The sequence below is a fragment of the Schistosoma mansoni genome (genome assembly GCF_000237925.1).
Source record: "Schistosoma mansoni, WGS project CABG00000000 data, supercontig 0515, strain Puerto Rico, whole genome shotgun sequence".
NCBI classification, from domain to species: Eukaryota; Metazoa; Platyhelminthes; class Trematoda; order Strigeidida; family Schistosomatidae; genus Schistosoma; species Schistosoma mansoni.
The window spans coordinates 6180-19274 of NW_017386326.1; the positions used below are offsets into that span (position 1 = coordinate 6180).

Genomic DNA, 13095 nt, shown 5'->3' on the forward strand with positions numbered 1-13095 from the left:
TCCTGACTTAATATATTGTAACACTTCATATAGCCAGAGTCTCTATTATTCGCCTTCATACAACAGAATGAGAGAATACAAATAGCAAACCCTGAAAACAGAACACCTCATTTTCTATAACTATCTTTCTCGTTGCTAACAGAGTTAAAACTACTCAAAAAAGCGTATAGCCCGTCTTAAGCAGTTATTCTTTAGCTCTGAAGTCATAATCCCAATTGGACAAGACAATCATTAATCCAATTTAGTTTTCATGTTTATCAAGAAGTGCTTCATTCAGTCTGAACAATCGTTCATACACCTTTAATAGCATGTGAACAAAATTACTATCTAATCTCATCATCTGAGTTCCTGAAATGCTATTCAATGTCTCTTGGGACCGTGCTTGAAGCTGTAATACTGTAGTACTCAACATCTGAATACTAGATCAGATAGAACGACAGTGATAACCATCGAAAAGTCTAGAATCTCATAGCACCGATTTATGCTGCATTTCCCAAACACGTATGCAGCAACCAAGCATGAACACTCAGTTCACCATACCTCTACAATACGGAAGATTAGTGTGAATAACCTTAAGAGTATCTAGAATTTGACTGCTACTTTTCGAAGAATTAAATAAATCCCTTAGATTTATTAAAATGATTAACTAGGTATTTCAGGAAAACAATAACTGTAACACGAAAGTATTCGGTCCTAAATAGTTCGGCATGATATCCATACATCTAAAGAATATATATATTTTTTGATTGAGATCATGAACCGATTGATGTTAGACCACCATTGAAAACCGTGAAGTACTGGACAGCTATTTCGTCCTATAGTGTGCTCATCCACGATCTCGCTCACGGGGTAATTTTTTCACCCATGCGTGTACAATCATATATGTCTAAATGCCCACTTGTATCTTTCATGGCTATAAGCCATGTTTTAGCTAGGGAGATCTGAGAAACTCACCTTCTCCTCTCCACTTTTCACCTTGCTGTTAATGAATACTTGGAATTAACCTTATCAAAATAATTGGTATTCGAGTTTTTATTAATAATATTGCTTAAACTACATTAGCCTAGGTTTAATATACGGAGTTGAGTAGGATTTTAATTTTACGGTACATTCATCGTCACTCGTTATGGAGCCAGATAGAGGGCCTATAGTCTCATCAGAACAGGTGGTTCAGAGATTGTTTGACTTTTTCCCAATTATGGAATAAACGAGATACACCCGAGTCGTGGGACGAATCTACCACTCCGCAATCCGTCTCGTATTATTTTATGACTGTGAAAAATGGCCTTCACGAATAGATTTGTTGGTTACTAGTATTCGACCACAGGTGTCTGTGAAGCGTTGCTCGTGCACGTTTAAACAGCCGAATAAGCAATGTTAAAATTAAAAATATTGCTCGCATATGCTGGGACTACCGGATAAGTATTGGTGAGGTTAGACACAGGGTATTAGGGAATGATGGTAAATCAGTTAATGAAGCCATGAATCTTCATCAACTGAGATGGTTGGGCCACGTGTTACGTATGCCTGAACACCCATTACCACGACGCGCTATGCTGTCTACTATTGGCGATGGTTGAAAGAAAGTTGGGGGCGGCCAAACCAAAACGTGACATCAGTGCTTAAAGTCACTAACTTCTAGTCTGAGCCATGTTGGTAGATGCAGACTACCTGGTTGGGATCCGCGTGACTATCGTAACCAATGGTTGGAGACTGTGAGTGACATGGCTCAGAATCGATCACAATGTCGTAAGTGTATACACTCTTGAGATTAAAATTGCTTCATAACTTCCTTCCTTCCTATACTATATCCTTATATACAACCTATCTTTTATATACTATCATCACCACTAAATTAACTACTTCTATGAATCCAGTGTTCATCTCGTTGTGCTAACGAGGTATGGCAACTTGGACCGATGATGTATAAACATGCCTGGTTCCACGTTGTAGCTGATTGACTGACTGACTGATTACTCATATACAGAGAGCTATGTAGAAAGATATTTTTATCATTTTGTTCAATTATTTTATTCATCTGTAATAAGAAACAAGTACAAACTGGTCATTCTCTTCTACATATACCGTAAACGGGAATTTGTTAAGAATAGAAAAAAAAATTCATTCACACATATATATGCAATGAATAATAAACGAAAACCTTAAAAAGTAACCAATCAAAATGAAAGGAATAGGGAAGAAAGATTAAAATCAAATAGGTATACAATATCCTTTTTTTTTGAAGAGGTAGTCAGAATAAAACAAAATATACCGTCATATATCTTCATGGATAGATCTTTTACAAGGAAAAATTGACTATGTACAAATAGAACAACAACAAGAAAAAGAAGAAGAAGAAAGGGTGATATCATTTTCATTTACTGTATTATAGAACACTTTCACAACTGAGTTCATATTTATATGAAATTATGTTTAAATTAGTAATTAAGTAGTATTGATAGTTCTAGTAGAAAAATAATAAATTCAATAAACTAAACAATGAATAATCTTTAGTTTAATATAATCAAATTATATAACACATGTTTGTTTTAGTGTATTATACCATTAAAAGTAAAAAGTACAAAATTGATTGACTTTACAAGGAAAAGAACAGAAAGACTGTTGTTTTTTTACATGGAACTTTTACTCTTTTTTGTATTAACCATCTTTCCATTTGATCTTGAAACGTGTCACTTTATTTGTTGAAGTATTTTTAATGTTATTAGTTGTATTAATTGAGAAGTTAGAAGAAATACTTGAACTATTAACAGGTAAGATACTAGATGATGGTAAGTTATCTACATGATTGATTGGTGTAGAAGGATAATTATTATTACTACTACTACTACTACCTGTTTGATATTGAATATTAGGACTGTCAGAGAGTAATGGCAATGATAGAGCAGCATTCAATCGGCTTCCTACTTTCGTATTAGAATTAAGACGAGTAGATCCGAAATTTCGAATAGAAGTATTGGAGTGTATGGGACTTGCGCCTTTAGAATCGGATATATGAGATTGTGATAATGTGGTAGATTGGTAGCCATTAGAATGACTCGGTATATGACTAAAATCAGTGGTTAAAGTTTCTCGCAGTGTACCAAAACGACGTTGTTCAGATGAACTCTGAGTAAACAGTGAACCACGGTACATATTTCCAACATTATGAGGTGGAATCTTTTTTCGTATAATATTACTGGGTCGTTGATTAATAAACGAAGGTGGACGACCACTGTATATTTTAGACTGCTGAGTAGGCCTTACAGTTAAAGATTGACCCCTAGGCCAAGGAACGTTAGGAATATGAGGTGATAGAATAAAATTATTTGAAGTTCCTGAAGATTCTTCCTTGTGAGGCAAACCAAACTTTTTATCCAAGTTATCACTAGAAGATGTGTGCTCTGAATCAGGAGGTAGTGACAAGCAAGCCAAAACATCCTGGACGCATTCTTGAGGGATGAGGGAGCCAATAATGCGTTTTCCATCCTTTGACTTGAGACGTACAACTTGCATACAACGAGATGAATTTGAACGCATCTGAAGAAAAGGCTCAATCCTAGCCCATACATTTAACACTGACCCGCTGAGAACATAATAATTACGCGTTCGTAAACCGACTTCACATAATGTTCGACTTTGCATAGTTGATGAACAAAAGCCATGAAGTAACATATGAATGCAACGTCTAGCACTTTCTTTAAATATCCGGCTCCAAGGCTCTTGACAATCTGAAGGATTAGAAACGCGTGTATATCGTTCCTGTAACTTCTCGAGTTCAATTGGTCGTGCCTGCATACCAGTATTTGGTCGATAGATACGATATAATTTCAAATCGGGTTTATTGGTTGATCGCATAGTACGAGTTTTTACATATACAGCTAGAACAGGTATAACAATTTTATTATTACTAACAGCGGAGGGCAAATAAAAACCGTCATTTACACCATCATGCTGAGTGTATATTTCCATAGCAGCCGACCATGGTAAACCGCGTTCAGCAGTTACTTTGTGTAAATGAACTTGAGTAGACTCCGATAAAAACCATGTATCAAAACTTTTGGTCCAGGCTATTTCCAAATTCTGACCAGAAGTGCCAAGATCCAAAATGCCGAGATCCAGACGATTATCACGTTTAGCACGTCTGGTAACTTCTTCTAATGTTTCCGAAAAGTACTGAAAGAGTGCATTTTGAATATGAACACGTATACCTAAAATACGGTTCAAAAATTTAGACATTTGATTACTATCCTTTTCACGGCATCGACCAGTAGACAAACCTACCCCCTGTAAACTAGCTTTAACATCATTGAAGAAAGACTGAGCATTTAAATTGTCCCGATCGACAGTAACGTCCAAAGACGTGTCAGTTATATAGTCGTTTGGAGGATCAACTATGCCTTCGTCACCCCAAATACAAGCACGTAATACTAACTCTAAAGCTTCTCGTCCGAGTTTAGTATCCAAATTAAACTGGGACAAATCACGAGTTTCTGTGGCTCGTCTATCACCGTGTGTCAGAGCACCAAGAGATTCTAAACGCTTAGCAACTGTAGAGGCGAAGCGCTGCTCACCAGCCAAATTAGAAATCAGAAAGATATATTTTGGAGCGCTAACCTGGTTGGATCGGTGTGTACGACCGAACTGCTGGACTGCACGATCTGCACTCCAAGGAAGTTCCAGTGTTATGTGAACACGTCGGCGTTGGTTAGCTGCTCTTCGATCGGCCTGAAGAGAGATACCACTACTGGCTGCCTCAGAGATAATAGCAATGAGTTTTTCGCCATTCATGAAGCGTTGTTTTTCTGTAAGATTAAGTAGTTCTAAATTGACGTCACTTTCACGACGAGATTCATAGGAAACGCGGCCATCATCCCCCATCACCATACGACCCTTTCTACCTGTCATCTCAGCAACCCGTGAGGGTCCACCCAATTTGTCAATCAGCTCATCAAGGGAGCTGGGAGGTAGCTTTGGACCAAGCTTTTCAATGAAACGCAAAAGTAAACTTTGCATTTCAATGCATTGTCGTTTAGCTTCTTCCGGAGAGACCTTCAGTTCGTTGTTAACAACCATCGACTGACTAGCTGCACCTGAACCGCGACCCATAAGATACTGTTGTGATAATTTCCGAGTCAACTCATCACCCCAAATATCATCTCCAAAGTGCTTGCTGTCATCGAATCGCTTGGTTATATCACTGTTAGTGGTGGAATTGGACAGAGTCATATTGCGAGCTAGAAAGCTGTCAAATAATGCGTCAGGATCCCAATCTTCATCTGAATCATCTGACAAGCAACTTGGTGAACCACCAACTTGGTTATACTTTTGTTTACGTTTGCCGGAATGAGATTGTTTTTTAGAAGATTCGGACTTTTTAGACCGATTTCGACTGGAATTGTTTGATGAATTCACTTCCAGGTCTGAATCGTAATAATCAGATGATGAATTTCCATCTGATAAGTTACAACCATTAGCTTTTTGAGGATTATTCAAATCGGAATCATCATCATCATCTGACTCATCAGAATGTTCATCGTCATCAGAACCAGATCCTACACCATCAACTTTACTGGAAGTCTCATAATCATCATTTAATTTCGATCCAGATAAACTACCACCAGCAACTAGCTTTGCAAGCATTTTTTCGCCTAAAATATCTTTCAAACCAAGACCACTTCCTTGACCAGCAGCTATTGCGCGTCCTGCTCTATTGAGAGTTGTATTAGAACTACGATCACCTGCCGATGCTAATTTATCCCCTCGGAGAGAGAAATTATCAACATTTGTTGGAGTTGGAAAATACTTTTCAACTAGACACTGGAACACACCCCTGTAAAGAAAAAGAATTTTTTCAAATAAATATGATAATACCAATGATGGACATTGATTGAAAATATATAGATAATATGACCAACGTATTTCATGTTTCCACAATATACGGCTTATTGGTTCTACATATGTAGTAAGTTACATGGTTCTGACAAAGACTCTAGATTCTTAGATGTATCAAGCGAAACATTGTTAACAACTTTGCCTATATTGTTCCATACAAATTTATATATATATTCCCTTTGTAATGATGTCATTTACTTAGCCTACAACAATACCTATAAAAATGTTCCTAGAAAGTAAACTAAAAAAATTATTTACTTAGTATTGTTTGTTTGAATCTTCCCATCGATGTTTTCAGGACTGCAACTAGTCAGTCTCTAATTGGCATATGTGCATACTGTGCGTATTGCCTCGATATAGCCTAAATTCACAAGCATTGTAAGCAAAAATGGATAGTGGTTAGCAGTGGAATCCAGTTTGACGCGCGTTTCGTCCTATTTGGGACGAGTCACCTGGATGTACCTGCATCTCAGAGTTGATGTTCACTCTGGGACCGAGTGGATAACGCGATTGTATTTGAAGCGAAAGGTTCTGTGTTCGAGTCCCAGAGTGATTATCAACTCTGAGATGGAGATACATCCAGCTGACGAGTCCCAAATAGGACGAAACACGCGTCCTGGATTTCACAGCTAGCCACTATCCATCTTTGCTTAAAAAAATAATTACCTAAATAATATTCATTGCTTGAAAATGTATTTAAACAATAGAGTCCAAATGTAAACCACATAACGAAGTGGAAGTTATCGAAAACTGTATTATGGATATATATTAAAATCAAGGTTTACAATAACTTACTTAGCAGTTGAGACGAATTCACCTAATTCTAAACCATATTCTTCAACTTGTTCTAGAGTTTTAGCTTCACCAGTAGACTGAAGACCAATAACAACACACTGGGTAAAAAAAACAGAGATATTAATTATAAGCAACATTTACCGTATCTCAAAGGATCACAGAAAAAAACCCGATTACAAGTCAAATCAGATGACGTTAAATAGTAAACATAAAGGATTATATTACACAACGTGTAAAATATGAAATGAATTAGTAACAGCCACTGGTAATGACGGGTTGCTTAGTGATTGTTTGATCCCGACAATAACATGTGGAATTTATTTATGATGTGTATGGATGAAACTTATGCGTGGTATTTTGCTATTTGCATTTAAAAAATTGACTCAGTAACCGAATACGTTGTAGAGCCTACATTCAAATAAGTGAACTCCTCAACAGTATTATTTATACGTCATAAGAGAATCACATATTGCTAAGATGGATCAATAGAATCTCATCAAGAAACGAGTTTATTCGCTTAGCTTAGCTACAAACATAAACAATAATTACAACGACTCCATGATCTACAAATTTACTTCATTTTTTGACTTCCTATTCCTTATAATCCGCATTTTATAAGACCTACTCGCCTATGGTAAAAGTTTTGCACGGACTAAATGTTCAGCTGATATTTTGAATCGTATAATATAAGGAACTTGATACGACCTAACTAATACCACGTTTCTTTGAATTGCTATATTTCTGAGACCCGAATTCAAGACTCAAGTGCAGTACTAATAATTCTTTCTACATCGACCGACAAATGAGCAATTATCTAGACGCCTTGTCGCTTCGGCATTAGGTTTTAATGCAGCTGGTATCGTAATAAGAGCGATAAGCTACAACCAATGGGAACGCATACACGAAACCTGTTTTAGAGCATCCATCTAGATTCTACTTACAGCTTTGTTTGCACATAGCTCGTATTTTGGTGGGAAACAAACATCTCGTCCTATACAGACTAATAAAAGCGAAGACTGCAGCTTCCACTGGAACAAAATATCAAACCAGATAATGTTTTAAGACCAATACCAGTAAACTGGAAAGAATGAATAAGCCGTGTTTGTGACAACTTCGACTTTTACAACGATGACATTCTGCAAACAGCCCTGATGGAAGTGAGTTTTAGTGATGTAGGTCTGTCATTTGAAAAGAAAGCTTCGATCTAGAGTATTCACACTATATTGTCTTACTGTACGATGATACTCAACCTATCCAGATCTCAGTCAGTTTGCAACCAATTTCTGTAGGCATGATATATACTTCACACCAACATATAGTGAGGGCGAGACAGGCTTTCGCTAATCTGGACGATCGTGATGTTGGTCTGAGTGTAAACTGTCGAGTTTGCAACGCTGCATCAGTTCAGTTAGTTAATTAGATCAGTTTTTCCCAGTGCCTGAGAAACCCGACCTCTAGTTGAGGATGTTCAACAACTCTCTGTGTTCTATCATTGTTATTATTATTATTATTAATGGCTTTATTCAATATTATAATCTGGTACAATATAGAATTCTCAGCACGAGTTATTTCAACAAGTTTTTTAACAAAAAAAACCCGAAAAAACAGAAATAAAATTTAAAAAAAAGGTTTAGGAAAATCTGACTTTATACAAATTATCGAATTTGAGACATGCTTAAGAAGACAGGTTATTTACTAGGTCAACTCTAACAGCATGTTTGTCACAAAGTAAATTTGCTAAGTAAGGTATTACAGAACTTTTATAGATTTGCTTGCGTGCATGGATTTTAATGTATTTACGTCTCGTTCTACCAGAAGATATACAAGGAGAAAGATATGAATGAAGCGGATGGTTAGTATCTGATAAGATAACACCTGCCAAGAGTTTGCAAGACTTAAGATGTCTATCCACAAGCATATTAACAATGACTTCAAAAGATTCACCACATACCTTGCAAAATGCCTTCAGCATTCTACGCAAAATAGCAAAGTCTTTTCTCAAAAGCCCGGGAAAGAATAATGGAGAACAATATAAAATAATAGGTAATATGCAGGAATTTACAAATTGTAAGAGTAAATGACGAGTAATCCCAAAAGCATGCAGCCTCTTTATGTAGTATGTCAAACGGTAAACTTTTTTCGATAACAGTAAAACATGAGAAGACCAAGAAAGATCAGAGGAAAAAGTAACACCAAGATATTTGATCCTTGACACTGTGTTTATTAAGGAGTCTCCAATGGCACAAGCATTTTGGGATCCCAACATAGAAGTATAGGTTCTGTCCATGTCTCAAGCTAAAATTAACAGCTTGACATTTAGATGGATTGAGTAAGAGACCATTGCCAACAGACCACCTTTCAATACGAGATAAAAACTCATTCATTTCTATAGGATGTAAGGAGGTAGAAATTGGCATACATACAGTGAGGTCGTCCGCATATTTTACAAAAGTGTTTTCTGTGGAAGATGGCCAGATCATGCAGAAAAAAAGAGAAGAGCAGAGGTGAAAGAACAGATCCTTGTGGCACACCTACAGTAGACAGTAGAGATGTTGAACACTTTCCTTCAAATACAGTGTACTGTTCTCTTCCAGAAAGGTAGGAACGTAGCCAATTGGTTATCCAGCTGTCAGTGTCGATGCGAATCAGCTTGTTAAGTAAGAGGTGTCTTGGAATAGAATCAAAAGCAGAAGTAAAGTCCAGAATGATTGTCTCCGAATGATTGCTGACATTCATTGGCAACACTGTTATCAACTCTGAAGTTTGGCAACGCGTGTTCAATCACAGTGAAGACAAATTAATTAATATTGCCAACTCGAAACGGCTTCTATGGCCTGGACATGTGTCACATATGTCATTCAAGCGACTTCCACATCACGCATTATTTTTTCATACTGAGACAGAGTGGGAAGTGTGGAGATGATCAGTTTATAACGTGGTAGTATGGTGTAACGGAAGGGGAAGCTATATAGAACTGTCATCTATCGGTCCAATACGATCGTCTGGTTAGAGTTGTAGAGTTGGGGCAACTCTCATTGGCTTGATATTTTATCAGATATGACTCTGCATAGGAACTAGTGAAGATCTTGCAGTAATTTTCTCTTATATTCGTCATAAAAGTTGTAGTAACTAGTTGACAAGTTGAAAATAAACACTATCTTTATAGAAACACAATATGTAAAATTACGGTAATACTCTACGTTAAAATTTGGGAAGTATAATTCGGCAAAAAAAGAAAGAAAACAAATATCAACTCACTTTACCCTCATCAACAGCAGTTTTAGCGATTTCAACACATGTTTCCACTTTGGCAGCAATGCAAAGATACTTAAAAAATCGTTGATGAGCAGACCAAAATTGTCCCCACATAGTTTTACGATAACGGTCGCTTAGATCTAATAAACGTGATGCTTCTGAGAAGAAGCGATATGCATATACCCACTAAATAATTTATGAGAAAGAGAACAGTTAGTAGTATTTAATAACATTATTTACAATAAACTAAACAAAAAAATAAGTTATAACACCTGTAGATACGAAGTACCTAATTTTTACGTGGCTGCAGTAAGTTTAGTGATGAATGGATTTCCAGCAGTAGGTCTATGATGAAATTGAACAAAAATGGAGATGATAAGCAGTCTTGACGGACACCACTCAGATGACAGTCCGCCATAAGCTCTAACACCATTAGTAATGCTTGCGTAAAGAGCTTTATAAGGTTTATGTACTTCTGAGGTACACCTTCCAATGACAGACAGTCACAGAACCTCTCGGTCTACTGAGTCAAATGCTGCTTTCAAGTCAAGAAAAACTATCATTGTCGGACGCCGATAAACATGTCTGTGCTCTAAAACTTGACGAATGGTGAATATGTGGTCGATACAGCCACGACCAGATCTGAAGCCAGCCTGATTTTCTCGTGTTTGCAGTTCACGAGTCTTAGTTAGGCGCCCCATAATTATTGAGGCTAGTATTTTAGATGCTATGTTAGTCAGACTAATCCCTCTTTGGTTATCACAGGATGCTTTTGGCTCCTTCTTATATATTGGAACAATCAGAGATTGTGACCAGTCGGATGGGATTACATCCGTCTCCCAGATTTTAGCCAGAATATTAGTCAACCTAATCGCTAAAATCGGACCACCATCCTTTAAGATCCATGGAGCCAATCCATCTGGACTAGTTGCCTTCCCTCATTTCAGATTAGCTTTAGCTTTTCGAACTGCAGTTAGAGTCAGGGGCCTACTTCAATGTTCCATTCAAGCTGTGGAAATGGTGGGTAGCTGGAGGCCAGCTGAACTGCTCCTTAAATTGTTCCGCCTATCGTTCTAAACGTCTGGACTGAGAGCAGATAAGAGTCTCATCTTTTTCCGAGATCGCCTCGCTTACTCTTGACCTCTTAATTCAGGTTTCTGTTATTAGTCTGAAAAGATGTATAGTGTTACCAAAAGCCGCTGCCTTTTCCCTCTCTTTTGCTTTCGTTGCCTACCATTGCTCATGGTCGATCCTTAGACTGTTGGTTAACCAAGATATGATTTGTTTCCACTCTTAATCATTTTTGGAGCCTGTTGGAATAAGCTTACGAGTATAATAGTGTGACAGATGTCGCAGAACTCCACCTGTTTTGCGTAACCGTTTAGTTCAAACCACCAGTAGATGTCTCTTCTGTTTCCACAGCTATTCGTAAATCGTCCCAAGCAACATTTGGATCAACCTCGTTTCCGAAATTGTCTAAGTGTGACTTCAGTCTGGGCAACCGGGCAGGATCACAACACACACAAATCAAATGAAATGACAATTGCTGGGAATACTGTTCTGGCTTGAATTAAAACCCACACAATTCACATTTATTTGATAACATTATTTTTTTAATATACTACGTTAATTATATACTCTCTCCTATTCTCACTTTGTGTAAACTTATTTTTCGACTTATAAAGCCACTCGCCTATGGTGAAAGGCCTGTCCTATTTAAACGATCTAGAGTTACTGACTGGTCGAATGTTAAATGCCACCACCGACTACGAATACTGAACCAATCTTTCTGAAACCACGTATACCATTCAAACTGGCTTGTCTTAACGTTCGTACACTAATGCAGATCAGACAACAGATAGAGTTGGCTATGTCTTCAGAAAGCCTCAACATCGATATCTGTTGTCCTTCCTAGACCCGTATTCATAACTCGAATGAAGTACTACAAATTCGCTCCGATGTTCATGTGTTTAAATAAATAAGAACAGCAAAAAAAAGTAAAAACAATAGCAACTGTAGCAAATAAACTTCAAATTTAATGAGACATATTGAGAAGTAAACATAATCAAATGATCTAAATTATTGCCATGACAAATGTGACCAAGTGAATGCTAAACAAAAAGTGAAATTTGAAGTGTTTAAGTGCTCTGCGTATTATTTAATCTTTTATATCATAATGTCTATGTGCAATTATGAATGCCGCTTACTACAATTAACTCGGTCAGTTGAAGGTATCGAATTAAATTGAACTTTGAGTTACATCACTTAGAGAAAATTTGTACTCTAATTCGTGAGCTACTACGATGTTTAGAGATATACTTGACGGATAAACAAAAGTGTCTCACTTTCGCGGTTTCTGCTTAAAGTGGTTAGTTCCACGTGCTTCTAAAAAATATACTGAACATAACACCTATAGTGATTAATGCATGCCATATGTCAAAGAGAATATTAATAATTATTTGTTAAACAAACTACGTATTAACCATCGGAGTATACTGATCGTGTTGAGATAAAAGAGAAAAATGAAGGAACACTAACCAGGTCAGTTGACTGATTATAGACTTGGATAAAACTTTCATGCCCTAATTTGACGTTTTCTATTAGTACTTCATTAATGCTGAAATTCACACCATGAAAACTGAGCTGCCGTGCAATATACATCCCACGTAGTTTCATGTCCATAGCAACCAACTCCATAGCACCTACACCACGTCGCTCAAGTGTTTGGATGAATGAATTAAAGGTTTTAAATGGTGTCCCATCTCCCCACAATCCTAGACGCGTCATATAAGCCATGTTACGAGGCTCAGTGGCACCTGTTGCACTAGCATAAACAATCCGAGCATTTGGTAGTTTGTCATTCAGTTAAGTAATATTATATTTCATATTCGCAATAACAAATTGTTTTCTTATCCTAAGGTTTTTTTGGGTTTTATTTGCCTGACTGTTTGTTATTCTATAAGACTCTATGGTTGTTACTACATAAATATTCATTCTCTAAAAAAAGGTGTCTCCATGTGTCTTTTGAAATTTTTATTCCGGAATGGTCATAATTGATCAAATATATATTCATCCACTTTACCGCTCTTGATAATACCTTCATGCTTGTTATCATTATTCAACAGAATCTTCAATTGATATGTTATAAAGTAG

General features: G+C 36.9%; 1 protein-coding gene across 1 annotated transcript; it reads right to left on the minus strand.

The window, feature by feature from the left end:
* Positions 1 to 241: 241 nt before the first annotated feature.
* Smp_160030 (strawberry notch-related) lies at positions 242 to 13095 on the minus strand (the record flags this gene model as incomplete). Its single annotated transcript, XM_018792186.1, is given in 6 exon segments — positions 242 to 298; positions 2926 to 5830; positions 6688 to 6785; positions 12427 to 12807; positions 12821 to 12840; positions 13092 to 13095. Coding segments are annotated over 6 exon segments (3465 nt in total), but the record flags the coding sequence as incomplete, so codon positions are not given.